General features: G+C 44.9%; 1 protein-coding gene and 1 long non-coding RNA gene across 4 annotated transcripts in view; both read left to right on the top strand.

The window, feature by feature from the left end:
- Positions 1-2,588: 2,588 nt before the first annotated feature.
- Positions 2,589-6,061, top strand: LOC144332787 (uncharacterized). The gene is made up of 2 exons (XR_013400889.1): positions 2,589-2,859; positions 5,811-6,061. It is a non-coding gene; the product is annotated as an uncharacterized LOC144332787 (long non-coding RNA).
- A 1,474-nt stretch (positions 6,062-7,535) lies between these two features.
- A2ML1 (alpha-2-macroglobulin like 1) overlaps positions 7,536-16,356 on the top strand; it is a 55,321-nt gene continuing 46,500 nt past the window's right edge. For all 3 annotated transcript variants that reach the window (XM_077953599.1, XM_015151034.3, XM_077953598.1), the window contains exons 1-3: positions 7,536-7,695; positions 8,167-8,350; positions 8,737-8,899. In XM_077953599.1, coding sequence (XP_077809725.1) covers positions 7,634-7,695; positions 8,167-8,350; positions 8,737-8,899 — 409 coding nt within the window. In that variant the 5' untranslated portion in view covers positions 7,536-7,633. The remainder of the gene's footprint in view (positions 7,696-8,166; positions 8,351-8,736; positions 8,900-16,356) is intronic.

The following is a 16,356-nucleotide window of genomic DNA, read 5'->3' as shown; positions in this document are numbered from 1 at the left end:
GGGTTTTATGCAACCTAACTTTGGGAGATTATTAAACCCTGGACATTTCCTCCCACCAAATTCCAGACAAATTATCTGGCTGATAGCTGCATTTAAATAGATTTTAAAATAGATCAGAAGAGGTAAAAATCACTGGTGGACCGATTTGACTGATGGAAGTGGGAAAGGGGAGTCAGCAACTCTTGCTGGAGGGGTGCTCACCACCTACAGGGGAGTGGGTGTTCATGGACCTGGGCGACTGCTCTTAGCAGGAAGACTGATGGGAACCAAGGAAAACAAGACCGCGGTGGCTCATATCGGTCATCCCAACACTTTGGGAGGCCACGGTGAAACCCTGTCTCTACGAAAAATACAAAAATTACCCGGGTGTGGTGGCACATGCCTGTAATCCCTGCTACTCAGGAGGCTGAGGCAGGAGAATCTCTTGAACCTGGGAGGTGGAGGTTGCAGTGAGCTGAGATCACGCCACCGTACTCCAGCGTGGGAGACACAGCGAGATCCTGTCTCCAAAAAAAAAAAAAAAATGTTTATGGAATTTATGTAGAGTGGTAGAGTGACCCAAAACTCAATTGAATATACTGGTTTTCCCCGTGTCCAAATCAAACAGAGCCTCCAGAGATCATCGCAAGTTTTACAACCCAACCAAGAGGTTTGGTGTGTGCATGTATGTGTGTGCCTAGTGTGTGTGAATTAGGGGAAACATGGAGAAATTGTCTATAATTCTTGAATCTGTTTTTTGATGTCTTTCATTATTTTTGGAAAATTCTCGTCTATTATATCTTCAAAAATGTCTTCTGCTTGTTCTTTCTCGCTTCTCCTTCCAAGATTCTGATAACATGTATGCTAAGCCATTTGATATTGTTTTACAGCACTTAAATACTCTTCAAGTGCTATAAAAATTCAAATTATTTGAAAAGAATTCGAATGATTTTCACTCTTTTTTCTTGTTGTGTTTGGTTGAGTAATTTCTATTGACCTAACTTCAAGGCAATCGATTATTTCCTCAGCTATATTCGTATTGTCAAGGTTATTAATGAGCCTGAAGAAAGAGCTGCTCATCTCTGATCCTGCATTTTCTCTCTTTTTTTTGAGACCGGATTTTGTTCTGTCACCCAGGCTGGAGTGTAGTGGTGCAATCTTAGCTCACTACAACCTTGACCTCCTGGGCTCAAGCGATCCTCCCACCTCAGCCTCCCAAGTAGCTGGGACTACAGATGTAAGTCACCACACCTAGCTAATGTTTTTATTTTATATAGACACAAAGTCTCCTCACTATGTTACCTAGGCTGGTCTCACACTCCTGGGCTCAAGTGATCTTCTTGCCTTGGCCTCCCAAAGTGCTGGGATTACAGGCTTCAGCCACTGTTCCTGGCCTGATACTGCATATCTTTTTTTTTTTTTTTTTTGGCACTTCTATAAAGGCTACCATGTTTAGTATTTCAGGAAGTCAGTCACTTCCACCTTTCTTTTGTGTTTTTTGTTTTGTTGTTTTGGAGCGCAGTCTGGCTCTGTCGCCCAGGCTGAAGTGCAGTGGCGCGATCTCGGCTCACTGCAAGCTCCACCTCCAGAGTTCACACCATTCTCCTGCCTCAGCCTCCTGAGTAGCTGGGACTACAGACACCCGCCACCATGCCGGCTAATTTTTTTTGTATTTTCAGTAGAGACGGGGTTTCACTGTGTTAGCCAGGATGGTCTCGATCTCCTGACCTCGTGATCAACTTGCATCGGCCTCCCAAAGTGCTGGGGTTACAGGCGTGAGCCACTGTGCCTGGCCCACCTTTCTTTTGAAATTCACCCCTGACACCCTCTCCTCATGTCCGTTGTCCCTTTTTTTTTTTTTTTCATGAGATCCTTTGACATATTACTCCAGGGCATTTTAAAGTCTCTCTCTCTTAGTTATAACATGGAGGACAGCTCTGAGCCTGGTTCCGTTGATTACTTTGTATCTTCACAGGGCGTTGTTGTCATCTTCTTCTTTTGATACAACTTATAATTTTTCATTGATTGCCAAACATCTTGTGTAGAACAGGAGAGATTTAGATAAATAGTATTTGTGACTAGAAATGGACACACCTTTTCTCAGGCAGTTAGCTTGGTGGATTGAGTTAATCTAGTTAAAAGGTGAACTGGATTCAGGTTTTGTAATTGCCAAGTTTACTTTCGGTACATCATAGGCTTCAAATTCCTTTTGTGATGCCTTATGCTTAGAGTGGCATCTGAAATGCTGGGGATTTCTCAATGTTTGTGCCCCACCCTCAGCTCCCGTCTCCTCTATACACCACACAGGCACCACAGAGGTCATTTCTCCACATGTTCATGCCCTCTGCCAGGGCAGACTGCTTAGTTACTTGCTGCTCTTGCTAAGGTAATGGTGAGGGGACAGGGTGCTTCTCTGTTGCCCTCTTTATCTTCTTTCTTAGGTACGTTTATATGCCTGGGCCGTAGGGGATGAGTATTTCCCTACTCCTTATGCCAGGCTGCCAAACTCTGCTTTGAATTTGTGGCGGGTCTTGGGTGGGAAAGATTTTTTTTGTGCCCCTCCTTCAGTTTCAGGAGACCTCTAAAAGTATTAACTTAGAACTCTGGGCTCACAATTGCTCCTTGTCCCTCCCTTGGACTAGGGTCCTCTCCGCTCTTCCCTTGGTAACACCTGTGCTCTGAGAGTAATAGTGTTTGCCACTCCTCCCCAGGGTCTTATGGCTTTCAAGAGAGGAGCGTGGGCAGCTGGGGCCTTTTCTGCAATGAGAGCAAATATGGTCCTTGATGCCCATGGTACTGAGGGGGCTCTTTTTAGTCTCCCGCTGGGCCCCCAGTATTTCCTGTGAACACCTGGTAGAGGTCACGGAAAGGAGCCTGTGGGTAAGTAAAGCCCTCCCTTGCTTCTGTGACACCCAGAGGCTCCTTATAGTCACTCTAATCTGCACCAGGCCTCTAGCACTGTATGAAAAATGTAGCTGCTTTCTTCCTGCATGTCTGTATGAAAGGCCAAACGCCTCCCATGCTCTGACACTGATGAGACACTCCACCCATCAGGTCTCTGCTCATGAGGAATTGTATCTCCTTGAATTTCAGGCTACTTAGCTCACCTGCAACCTCAGCTCAGCTGTTTTGTTTTGTGATGGAGTCTTGCTCTGTCACCCAGGCTGGAGTGCAGAGGCGTGATCTCGGCTCAATGCAACCTCCGCCTCCTGGGTTCAAGCAATTCTCCTGCCTCAGCCTCCTAAGCAGCTGGGATTACAGGCATGCACCATCATGCCCGGCTAATTCTTTTGTGTTTTTAGTAAAGATGGGGTTTCACCATATTGGCCAGGCTGGTCTCGAACTCCCGACCTTGTGATCTGCCTGCTTCAGCCTCCCAGAGTGCTAGGATTACAGACGTTAGCCACCGCGCCCAGCTCAGCTCAGCTCTTAGGTTCAACTTTTGGTTTAAGAAAAGTAATTTTGGCCGGGCGCGGTGGCTCAAGCCTGTAATCCCAGCACTTTGGGAGGCCAAGACGGGCGGATCATGAGGTCAGGAGATCGAGACCATCCTGGCTAACACAGTGAAACCCCGTCTCTACTAAAATACAAAAAAAAACTAGCCGGGCGAGGTGGCGGGCGCCTGTAGTCCCAGCTACTCGGGAGGCTGAGGCAGGAGAATGGCGTGAACCCGGGAGGCGGAGCTTGCAGTGAGCTGAGATCCGGCCACTGCACTCCAGCCTGGGCGACAGAGCGAGACTCCGTCTCAAAAAAAAAAATTAAAAAAAAAAAAAAAAAAAAAAAAAAAAGAAAAGTAATTTTTCAGTTTGTCTGGCTTTTTCCTATTGTCAGAGAGGGAGCAATGCACTTTTCCAGCTTATTTTTATTTTTTATTCTTAGAAACAGGGTCTTGCTCTGCTGCCCAGGCTGCAGTGCAGTGGCACAATCATGGCTCACTGCAGACTTGAAGTCCTGGCCTCTAGTGATCTTCCTGCCTCAGCCTCCCAAGTAGCTGGGCATGGGACACCACATCTGGCTAATTTTTAATTTTTTTTTTTTTTGTAGAGACAGGGTCTTGCTATACTACCGAGGCTTGTCTTGAACTCCTGGCCTCAAGCAATCCTCCCACCTTGCCCTCCCAAAACATTGAGATCACAGGCTTGAGCCACCATGCCACACTCTTTCTAGCTTTTTATATTCCAAGTTAAAGTGGAACTTGCCACATGTCATTTTGTATCACTTTCCCCAACCCATTTCTTTTCTTTTATTCTTGAGACAGAGTTTTGCTCTTGTTGCCCAGGCTGCAGTGGCGTGATCTCAACTCACTGCAGCCTCTGCCTCCCTGGTTCAAGTGATTCTCTTGCCTCAGCCTCCCGAGTAGCTGGGATTACAGGCGCCCACCACCATGCCTGGCTAATTTTTGTATTTTTAGTAGAGACAGGGTTTCGTCATGTTGACAAAGCTGGTCTCGAACTCCTATGGATCAGTCTCCCAAAGTGCTGGGATCACAGGTGTGAGCCACTGCACCAGCCCCAACCCCTTTCAATTAGTATTGCAAATAATGCCCCTTCTCATGAAAACATTATTCTTAATGGCTGCAGAGTATTGCTTTATATTAACATGACAGTTTATTCAACTAAACTCATTATTGGGCATTGTAATAGACTTAATGTTTTAAGTTTCCAGCTCTTTACACCAACACATTTCCTACTGTAGTGATTTCTTTGAATAATTTCCCCTCCCCAACTCCATGTGGCTCTAAAGGGGTAGCCAATCACAGGACCCCATCACCCTGGCCTCTAGGTGGGAGAATGACCCAGGCCCTGTCTATCATACCCTCCTGGCTACAGTGACTGATTCAGAGGTGAGCCAGTGAGAGAAGGAGGAACACAGTTCTTCTTTAGGAATTTTATAACATAGGTGAAAAGTTTTGTCATTAGGGGTCATGGAGCTGAACAAATACGGCTTGAGGGCTCCCAGCTGCCATCCTCCCTATGACTTGAAGAAAAGCTTGTGTGCAGTAGGAGAAAATGAGCCAACCAGAGAAAGTACACAAGAGAGAAAGACGAGGAGAAGTCAGCCCTGGCTGCACCAAGTCTCTAATCCCAGGCTGTAAAGTCTTTCAAGTTGCTCTGGTTCCATAAGCTCATTCTTCCTGTTGGATCCATTCGAGTCACCAAAAACGCTTTTTTGTTTAAGCTGGTTTGGTATATGGTGATCTTTCATCATCCCAGAGAGCATCCTCGCTTATTTTATTTTATTATTTTTTTTATTTTATTTTATCTATTTTATTTTATTTTAATGAGACAAGTTCTCACTGTTGCCCAGGCTGGAGTGCAGTGGCGCTATCATGGCTCACCGCAGCCTTGATTCCCCGGGCTCAGGCAGTCCTACCATCTCAGCCTCCAGAGTAGCTGGGACTACGGGCGTGCACCACCACACCCAGCTAATTTTAAAGAAATGTTTTATACAGACTGAAACCGCCTTTGCAAAATTATAACTGAGGAAATTATGACAGTGAAAGAAATCAGACCTAACTGACTCCATCTTGCTTCTAACCCTTAAGCTGTCCTTGTGGATTCCTGGGCGTAGATGGAAGTAACTTTGGGAAGGAATTCAGTTCATGGTTTGACTCTGAAACAAAATTGATAACAGCCCTTTCCCAATAAGACCCCCTTCTTGCCTGAGGTCCAGTCTGTCTTTGCAGGACTGACAAATTAGCTACAAGATTAGAAATTATAGTTTAGGGGTCATGTAGCCTCTGGCTCCAAAAGTCTGAACCTCCCCAAATTGCTCCTGGGGATAACATCACTGTTGTAAAATGTAAGATCAGTAATTGAGTTATTTTGCAGACTCTGCACTCGATGGAATCAGCTGACACCACACAGACCAGTAATCTGCCCCAACCAGTTCTGCCGTCTCACCCAGGAACAGAAGACATTCAGAAAATCTAACTTCGACCCTCTATGATTCCATCTCCAACCTCAGCAATCAGCATTCCCCACTTCCCAAGCCCCTACCAGCCAAATTATCTTTAAAAACTGTGATCCACAAATGCTCAAGGAGACTCATTTAAGTAATAATAAAACTCCGGTCTCCCGCACAGCTGGTTCTGCGTGGTTACTCTTTCGCCATTGCAATTCCCCTGTCTTGATAAGTCAGCTCTGTCTAGGCAGCGGGCAAGGTGAATCCATTGAGTGGTTACAAAGACGGGGTCTCACCATGTTGCCCAGGCTGGTCTTGGACTCTTGGGCTCAAGCAATCCTCCAGCTTCTGACTCCCAAAAACTGGATTATAGGCGTGAGCCACTGCACTTAGACTAATTTATATTTTAGGTGACTTCTAAGTATTACCATCGTAAAGAGCACTGTGGGCTGGGCATGGTGGCTCATACCTGTAATCCCAGCACTTTGGGAGGCTGAAGTGGTCACTGGAGCTCAGGAGTTCAAGACTAGCTTGGGCAACATGGTGAAACCCTGTCTCTATTAAAAATACAAAAAAATTAGCCAGGAGTGTTGGTGCCCACCCGTAGTCCCAGCTACTCAGGAGGCTGAGGTGGGAGGATCGCTTGAGCCTAGGAGGTCAAGGCTGCAGTGGGTTGAGATTGTGCCACTGTACTCCAGCCCAGGTGACAAAGTGAGACTCTACCTCAAAAAAATAAAAAAATACAAAATAAAAGACAAAAAAGAAAGAACAGTGTGAAAAAACTCAGTGTAGATACATTTGTGCATACATGCATGCTGTCCTTTTTTTCCTCATTAAGAAACATTTGCAGAGTAAGAGTTGCTGAGTCAAAGAATATGCAAATCTTAAAGGCTTTGATGTGTATTACGAAATTGCCGTGAGAAAGGTTATCCACATTCTGTTTTCTCTAGGACTGTATGTGTTCCTGTTTCCATACAGTCACAATAATACTGAGTAGTATTAACTTTTTTTTTTTTTTTTTTTGAGACAGAGTCTCACTGTGTCACCCAGGTTGGAATGCATGATCTTGGCTCACTGCAACCTCCACCTCCCGGGTTCAAGTGATTCTCCTGTCTCAGCCTCCCAAGTAGTTGGGACTATAGGCAACCACCACTATGCCCAGCTAATTTTTTTTTTTTTTCTTTAAATTTTCAGTAGAGACAGGTTTCACTATGTTGACCAGGCTGGTCTTGAACTCCTAACCTCGTGATCCGCCCACCTGAACCTCCCAAAGTGCTGGGATTACAGGCGTGAGCCACCGTGACTGGCCAAGTTTATTGCTTTTCTATTGATACTGTTCTCATACCCGTGTTCCCAACTACACCTTAACTGAATAATAAAAGAAAATAAGGACATTAAATGAAAACAGGAATTGGAATGAAACCAGAAAAAAAGGGAGGAGTTCAAAATATGTTCTGAGAGCTTTACCATTATGAATACTCAGCTCTGGTTTTCCCCCAAAACTGGCTGAACCAGTACAGATGTTCCGGGGAGAAACAAGTTTAAAGAAGTGAATAGTGGCCCTACCCTGGTCCACCAGCTAAGCCAGCGGTTAGAGAAGGAGGAACACGGTCCTCCTGTGTCCCAGGTGCCAGGAGGTGATTGACTACAGCATCAGTCATCGCTGCACACCCTACCTGGAATTCGTATATAAAGCTACGCAGAGCGGATCTCTGGTCCCGACCCTGGAAAATCTGTCTCACCCACAAAGATGTGGGCTCATCTCCTTCTAGGAATGTTGGCCCTATTGCCAGCCATTGCAGAAGAACTTCCGTGAGTGCTTGGTGTCAGAATTGGTTTATTAGGGCAGTGGCTTCTTTGCCGAACTTTCTCAAACATTTATATGGAGATGGGGAGATACACTTTGGTTTATCTTAATTTCCTCCTCCTTTTTTCTCTTCTTTGCTTCCATGGATCCTTTACCCAGAGAGGAAGGCTGAGGGATGAAGAGGAAGCCTTAAAAAAGAGAAATATTAAAACGTACCCTGTTTTCTGAAATAGGCCTGATTTCCTCCTTGGTGCTTTCGGCGTGTGTTCTCGGTGAGGGCCTCCTGATGGTAGAAGTTTAAGACTGTGCACTGCGTTGTTGTTTCTCTGCTTCTTGTAGAAAATGAGCTGCATAAGGAAGGCAGGGGCTTGGTCTGTCTAATTCACTGCTACGTGCTGAGCGCTTAGGAGAGTGCTTAATTTTTCCTGACGTGAATGAATCATTATTGCCCTGAAATCCTTCTGTTCCTTTCATAGAAACTACCTGGTGACATTACCAGCCCAGCTAAACTTCCCCTCCGTTCAGAAGGTTTGTTTGGATCTGAGCCCTGGGTACTGTGATGTTAAATTCACGGTTACTCTGGAGACCAAGGACAAGACCCAGAAGTTGCTAGAACACTCTGGATTGAAGAAGAGGCACTTACATTGTATCTCCTTTCTTGTAAGCACAGACTCAGCCCTAACTCGAATCCCTTACTTGCCTGTTCTCCTTTGCTCTAACTCTAATCCCTTACTTGCCTATTCTTCTCTCTAGGCTCAATATAATCTACTTTAAGCATAATTTGTGTTTTCCTTTGCCATGGCCTCTAAACCTATTTTTTCTCAACCTCAATCCCCGGCTATAACTCACCCACAATTTCCTTGACCTTGGATTTCTCCCTTTAGTTCCTGATCTTAATTCTTCCTCCTGGTAATTTGTTTTATGTCTCTGTCCTTGCTACCCCCATCTAACGCAACTCCTTCCTTTTACTCACTGTTGGGTTGAGACCAGTTGATTCTGTTCCCCCAATCCCTTACTCCGCCCCAGAAGTCCCCTTTCTTGGTCAGGTACCACCTCCTGCTGGTGGCACAGAAGAAGTGGCCACAATCCGGGTGTCAGGAGTTGGAAATAACATCAGCTTTGAGGAGAAGAAAAAGGTTCTAATTCAGAGACAGGGGAGTGGCACCTTCGTACAGACTGACAAACCTATCTACACCCCAGGGCAGCAAGGTAAGAATCACATATTTGGGGTTTGACTGAAAACTGGGGAAACCGCTGTGCACAGGGGTAAAGAGGGCATTTGTGGTTTGATAGGAGGCTTAAGAAACAAGGAGTGCAGAAGAGAGGAAAATCTGGGGGATTAAGTATTACAGGTGTTGAATACATGCTGCGTTACACAAGCAAGAGAAGTAGGTGGGGGTTGCTACTGTGTGTGTGTATCTAAATCAAAAGTACACATTTCTTCTGGAATAGAATTTGGCAAGTATAATTGGGTTGCTGGGCCTTGCAACAAGCTGCTTGTAAATGGCTAAGAAAGCACTGAGGGCATTTGGCTTGAGCTACTGGGTTTTTTTTGTTTTTTGTTTTTTTGTATTTGTTCATTCTTCCTTACAGGGGCACTTCATTCTGAGATTTCAAAGTCAGGCGCCCTGAAGAGAAACTATGTTTGGATTTGTTGTTGTTTTTTTTTAATTTAAAATTTTTGTGGGTACATAGCTGGTGTATATATATTTATGGGGTAGATGAGACATTTTGATACACACATGCAATGTGTAATCATTACATCAGGGTACACGTGTATCCATCACCTCAAGCATTTATCATTTCCTTGTATTACAAACACTCCAATTATACTCTTATTAATTTTTAAATGTGCAATAAATTATTGTTGACTGTAGTCACCCTATTGTGCTAAAAACTACAAGATTTCTAGATCTTATTCATTCTATCTAACTATATTTTTGTACCCATTAACCATTCCCACCCCACCCCTCACCCTGCCCACCACTACTCTTCCCAGCATCTGGTAACTATCGTTCTGTTCTCTCTCTCTCTCTTTAAATTTTTTTTTTCCTTTTACCTTATTTTTTCCACACACTTGAAAATTATCATTCTCTTCTCTATCTCCAAGAGTTCAATTGTTTTAATTTTTAGCTCCCACAAATAAGTGAGAACATGCAAAATTTGTCTTTCTGTGTCTGGTTTATTTTACTTAACATAATGACCTCCTGTTCCATTCATGCTGTTGCAAAGGACGGGGTCTCATTCTTTTTTATGGGTGAATAGTACTCCATTATGTATGTGTACCACATTTTTAATACATTTTTTATCATCTGTTCATAGACACTTAGTTGCTTCCATATCTTGGCTATTGTGAAAACTGATGCAATAAACATGGGAGTGCAGACAGCTCTTTGATATACTGATTTCCTTTCTTTTGGATATATACTTAGCAGTGGGATTGCAGGATTATACAGAAGCTCTATTTTTAGTTTTTTCCAGAAACCTCCAAACTGTTCTCCATAGTGGTTGTCCTAATTTACATTCCTACCAACAGTGTATGTGGGTTCTCTTTTCTCCGCATCCTCACCAGCATTTATTATTGTTTGTCTTTTGGAAAAAAGCCATTTTAACTGGGAAGAGATAATATCTCATTGTAGTTTTGATTTACATTTCTCTGACAGTCAATGATTTGAGCACCTTTTTTATATACCTGTTTGCCATTTGTATGTCATCTTTTGAGAAATGTCTATTCAGATCTTTTTGCCCATTCTTTAATCTAATTACTAGATGTTTTCCCATAGAACTGTTTGAGCTCCTTATATATTCTAGTTGTTAATCCCTTGTCAGATGGGCAGTGTGCAAATATTTTCTTTCATTCTGTGGGTTGTCTCTTTGTTGATTGTTTCCTTTGCTGTGCAGAAGTTTTTTAACTTGATGTGATCCTGTTTGTCCATTTTTGCTTTGGTTTCCTGTGATCCTTGGGTATTACTCAAGAAATCTTTGCCCAGACCAATGTTCTGGAGAGTTTCCCCAAGGTTTTCTTATATTATAATAGTTTCATAGATTGAGGTATTAGATTTAAATCTTTTATCTATTTTGACTTGATTTTTCTATATGGAGAGAGATGAGGGTCCAGTTTCATTCTTCTGCATATGGATATCCAGTTTTCCCAGCACCATTTATTGAACAGCCTGTCCTTTCTCCAGTGTATACTCTTGTCACCTTTATAAAAAATGAGTTCACTGTAGACGTGTGGATTTGTTTCTGGGTTCTCTATTCTGTTCCATTGGTCTATGTGTTTGTTTTTATTCCAGTACCATGCGGTTTTGGTTACTATAGCTTTGCAGTATAATTTGAAGTCACATAATGTGATTCTTCCAGTTTTGTTCTTTTTGTTCAGAATAGATTTGGCTACTTTAGGTCTTTTGTGGTTCCATAAAAATTTTACAATTTTTTTTTTTTTTTTTTTTTTTGAGATGGAGTCTCGCTCTGTCCCCCAGGCTGGAGTGCAGTGGCCGGATCTCAGCTCGCTGCAAGCTCTGCCTCCCAGGTTTACGCCATTCTCCTGCCTCAGCCTCCCGAGTAGCTGGGACTACAGGCGCCTGCCACCTCGCCCGGCTAGTTTTTTTGTATTTTTTAGTAGAGACGGGGTTTCACCGTGTTAGCCAGGATGGTCTCAATCTCCTGACCTGGTGATCTGCCCGTCTCGGCCTCCCAAAGTGCTGGGATTATAGGCTTGAGCCACCGCGCCCGGCCTTACAATTGTTTTTAACAATATTCCTAAAATTTAGGTTGTAGAATTTCGGTGAAGAATGTCATTGGTATTCTGATAGGGATTGCATTGAATCTGTAGATTGCCTTAAGTCGTATGGACTTTTAACAATATCAATTATTCCAATCCAGAAACATGAAATCTTTTTTCATGTTTTTGTGCATCCTCTTCCATTTCTTTCATCAGTATTTTATAGTTTTTATTGTTGAGATCTTTCACTTATTTGGTAAAGTTTATTCCTAGGTATTTTATATTATTTATAGCTATTGTAAATGGTATTATCTTTCTTAATTTATTTTGCAGATTGTTCCCTGTTGGCATATAGAAATGTTACTGAATGTTTTTTGTTTTTGAGACAGTCTCCCTCTGTTGCCCAGGCTCTGGAGTGCAGTGGTGGGATCACGGCTTACTGCAACCTCCGCCTCCTGGGTTCAAGCGATTCTTGTGCTTCAACATCCCGAGTAGCTGGGAGTACAGGGGTGCACCACCATGCCTGGCTAATTTTTGTTTTTGTTTGTTTTGTTTTTTTGAGATGGAGTCACATTCTGTTGCCCACGCTGGAATGTAATAAATGGCTGCTCACTGCAGCCTCTGCCTTCTGGGTTCAAGTGATTCTCCTGACTCAGCCTCCTGAGTAGCTGGGATTACAGGTGAGCACCACCATGCCTGGCTAATTTTTGTATTTTTAGTAGAGACAGGGTTTCGCCATGTTGGCCAGGCTGATCTCCAACTCCTGACCTCAAGTTATCCTCCCCACTCGGCCTCCCAGAGTGCTGGGATTACATGCGTAAGCCACCACGTCTATTGTTTTGCACTTTTAGGATTTTTTTATTTTAAATTCCTTGATGTTTTGGAGTTTGATTATTAAACGTCTTGAGGTAGACTCATTTGGGTTAAATCTGCTTGGTGTTCTATAATCTTCTTGTACTTAATATTGATATCTTTCTCAGTTGGGCTTGGTGGCTCATGCTTGTAATCCCAGCACTTTGGGAGGCTGAGGTGGGCAAATCACCTGAGGTGAGTAGTTCGAGACCAGCCTGGCCAACATGGCAAAACCCCGTCTCTACTAAAAATACAAAATTAGCCAAGCATGGTGGCCCATGCCTGTAATCCCAGCTACTGGGGAGGCTGAGGCAGGAGAATCACTTGAACCAGGGAAGTGGAGGTCACAGTGAGCCAAGAGCACACTACTGCACTCCAGCCTGGGCAACAGAGCAAGACTATCTCAAATAATAATAATAATAATAATATTGATATCTTTCTCTAGGTTTGGAAAGTTCTCTGTTATTTTCACTTTGAATAAACTTCCCATCTCATTTCTCTCTCTACTTCCTCTTTAAAGTCAATACCTTTTTTTTTTTTTTTTTTTTGAGACGGAGTTTCACTCTTGTTCTCCAGGCTGGAGTGCAATGGCATGATCTCAGCTCACCGCAACCTCTGCCTCCCAGGTTCAAGTGATTCTCCTGCCTCAGCCTCCCGAGTAGCTGGGATTACAGGCCTGCACCACCATGCCTGGCTAATTTTGTATTTTTAGTAGAGACGGGGTTTCTCCATGTTAGCCAGGCTGGTCTTGAACTCCTGACCTCAGGTGATCCACCTGCCTCAGCTTTCCAAAGTGCTGGGATTACAGGTGTGAGTCACTGTGCCCGGCCAAAATTCAATACCTCTTAGATTTGCCCTTTTGAGGCTATTTTTATAGATCTTGTAGGCATGCTTCATTCCTTTTTCTTTTTTCTCCCCTGACTGGGTATTTTTATTTGTTTTGTTTTGAAAAGGAGTTTCACTCTATCGCCCAGGATGGAGTACAGTGGCGCAATCTCAGCTCACTACAACCTCCGTCTCTTGGGTTCAAGCAATTCTCCTGCCTCAGCCTCCCAAGTAGCTGGGATTACAGACGCCTGACACCATGCCCAGCTAATTATTGTACTTTTAAGACAGGGTTTCACCATGTTGGCCAGGCTGGTCTCAAACTCCTAACCTCAGGTGATCCACCTGCCTTGCCTCTGCCTCCCAAAGTGCTGGGATTACACATGTGAGCCACCACACGCAGCCAAATTTTTGTATTTTTAGTAGAGATAGGGTTTCACTATGTTGGCCAGATTGGTCTTTTTTTTTTTTTTTTTTTTTTTTTGCTTTGCTTTTTGAGACAGGATCTCCCTCTGTCACCCAGGCTGGAGTGCAGTGGCGCGATCTTGGTTCACTGCAACCTCCACCTCCCGGGATTCTCCTGCCTCAGCCTCCTGAGTAGCTAGGATTATAGATGCGTGCCACTATGGCCCAGCTAATTTTTGTATTTTTAGTAGAGATGGGGTTTTGAGGCCAGGTTGGTCTCGAACTCCTGACTTCAGGTAATCTGCCCGCCCTGGTCTCCCAAAGTTTTGGGATTACAGTTGTGAGTCACCAGGTCCAGCCTGACTGTGTATTTCTAAAAAGCCTGTCTTCAAGCTTATTAATTCTTTCTTCTGCTTGATCTATTCTACTGTTAAGACACTCTAATGTGTTGGTCAGTATGTGAATTGATTTTTTTCAGCTCCACAATTTCTGCTAGATTTTTCAGTATTATTTCAATCTCTTTGTTAAATTTATCTGATAGGATTCTGAATTCCTTCTCTGTGTTATCTAAAACTTTGTTGAGTTTCCTCAAAATAGCTATTTTGAATTCTTGATCTGAAAGATCACTCTCTTTGTTTCTCCGGGATTGGTTGCTGGTGCCTTATTTAGTTCATCTGGTGAGGTAATTTTTTCCAAGATGGCCCCTTTTTTTTTTTTTTGAGACGGAGTCTCTCTCTGTCGCCCAGGCTGGAGTGCAGTGGCGCAATCTCCGCTTACTGCAAGCTCCGCCTCCCGGGTTCACGCCATTCTCCTGCCTCAGCCTCCCGTGTAGCTGGGACTACAGGCGCCTGCCACCGCACCCGGCTACTTTTTTGTATTTTTTAGTAGAGACGGGGTTTCACCGTGTTAGCCAGGATGCTCTTGATCTCCTGACCTCGTGATCCGCCCGTCTCGGCCTCCCAAAGTGCTAGGATTACAGGCTTGAGCCACCGTGCCTGGCCTCCAAGATGGTCTTGATGTGGATGTTCATTGGTGTCTGAGCATTGAAGAGTTAGGTATTTATTGTAGTCTTTGTATTCTGGACTTGTTTGTACCTGTCCTTCTTGGGCAGACTTTCCAGGTATTTGAAGGGCCCTGGGTGTTGCAATCTAAGTTTCTGGACTCTGCAGTGCATCTGCATTAGGGAGGACCCCATGCTCAGTATCTCTGTGGCTCTTGAAGGCTCATAGAGGTACCTCCTTGATGGTCTTGGATAAGATCTGGAAGAATTCCAGATTACCAAGTGGAGATTCTTGTTCTGTTCCCTTACTTTCTCCAAAACAAACAGTTTCTCTCTTTGTGCTGAGCTGCCTGGAGAGAGGGGTGACACAAGCACCCCTGTGGCCACCAGTATTGGGACTGCATTGGGTCATATCTGAAGCCAGCACTGTCCTGTGTCTCACCCAAGGCCTGTGGTAACCAGTACCTGGCTACTATGTTTGCTCAAGGCCCTAGGGCTCTACCGTCAGCAGGTGACAAAGCCAGCCACGCTTGTTGTCCTCCCCTTCAGGGTGGTGAGTTCCCCATGACCCTGGGAAGGTCCAGAGATGTTATCTGCTAGCCAGGGCCTAGAGTCAGAAACCTGAGGAATCTACCTGGTGTTCTGTTCTACTGCAGCTGAGTTGACACCAAAGCCACAAGACAAAGTCCTTCCCACTCTTCCTTCCCCTTTCCACAGAGGAGTCTCTCCCTGTGGCCACCACTAACTACTCCAGGCCCACGACGAGTACTGCCCGGATACTTCTAGTGTTCTCTCGAGGCTCAAGGGCTCTTAGTCAGCTGGTGGTGATGGTGCCTGGCCTGGGACTCTTTTTTCAGAGCAGTAAGTGCTCGTCTGACCAACAGCAGGTCCAGAAATGCCATCCAAGGGCCACGGCCTGTAACTGGGGACCCCAAGGGCCTGCTTGGTACTCTACCCCACTGTGGCTGAGCTGCTACCTAAGCTACAAGCGAAGTCCCCTTGACTCTTCCCTCTCCTTTTCTCGAGTAGAAGGAGCCCCTCCCCATAGTCACCACAGCTGGGAACGTGCTGAACCACTGGAAGCCAGCGTGTCTCTGAGTCTCACCCAAGGTCCATGACAAGTACCGCGCAGCTATCACTGCTAACTATTCGGAGCCCCAGGGGCTAATCGGAACTCAGCTCCCAACTGCTGGGACGGGCAATTCACTGCTGGCTGAGGCTGGTCTAAATGCTCCCTCCATGGACGCTGGCTGAGTTCTGCCCTGTGTGCTTTCCCCTGTGATGCAGCAGCACTGAGTTCCAATGCCAAGTCCCACAGTCACTGAAGTGCTCTCCCTCCCCCAAGTTTATCGATTCTGTCTCTGTGCCACACAGTCACAGCTGGGGGATGGGGGCGGGGGGTGTATCAGCAATTCAAGTGTGTCTTTTCTACCCTCTTCAGTGCCTCTTTCAGTGATATGAAGTTAAAACCAGGCAGTGTGATCACTCACCTGATTTTTGGTTCTTCTGACGGTGCTGTTTCGTGTGGACAGTTGTTCAGTCTGGTGTTCCTGTGGGGGATGAGGAGGGTGGTCAGTGGAGGCTTCTATTCTGCCTCTTGCTCTGCCTCCTGAGCTCCAGGCCTGTGTTTGGGCTTTACCTCACTCTCGGAGTAGGTTTTGTAAAAAAGTAACACCTGTTGGGGTTTTGCTGACTCAGAGCACGTGTGAGGAAGGAGGAGGGATGGAGGAAAGATTCTGAGCACGAGGCCGGGTGCGGTGGCTCACGCCTACAATCCCAGCACTTTGGGAGGCCAAAGGCAGGTGGGTCACCTGAGGTCAGGAGTTCAAGACCAGCCTGACCAACATGGTGAAACCCCGT

The sequence above is a fragment of the Macaca mulatta genome, chromosome 11 (genome assembly GCF_049350105.2).
Source record: "Macaca mulatta isolate MMU2019108-1 chromosome 11, T2T-MMU8v2.0, whole genome shotgun sequence".
Lineage (NCBI taxonomy): Eukaryota > Metazoa > Chordata > Mammalia > Primates > Cercopithecidae > Macaca > Macaca mulatta.
Note: the sequence above shows the minus strand (reverse complement) of the source record. Positions and strands in the feature narration are given on the sequence as shown.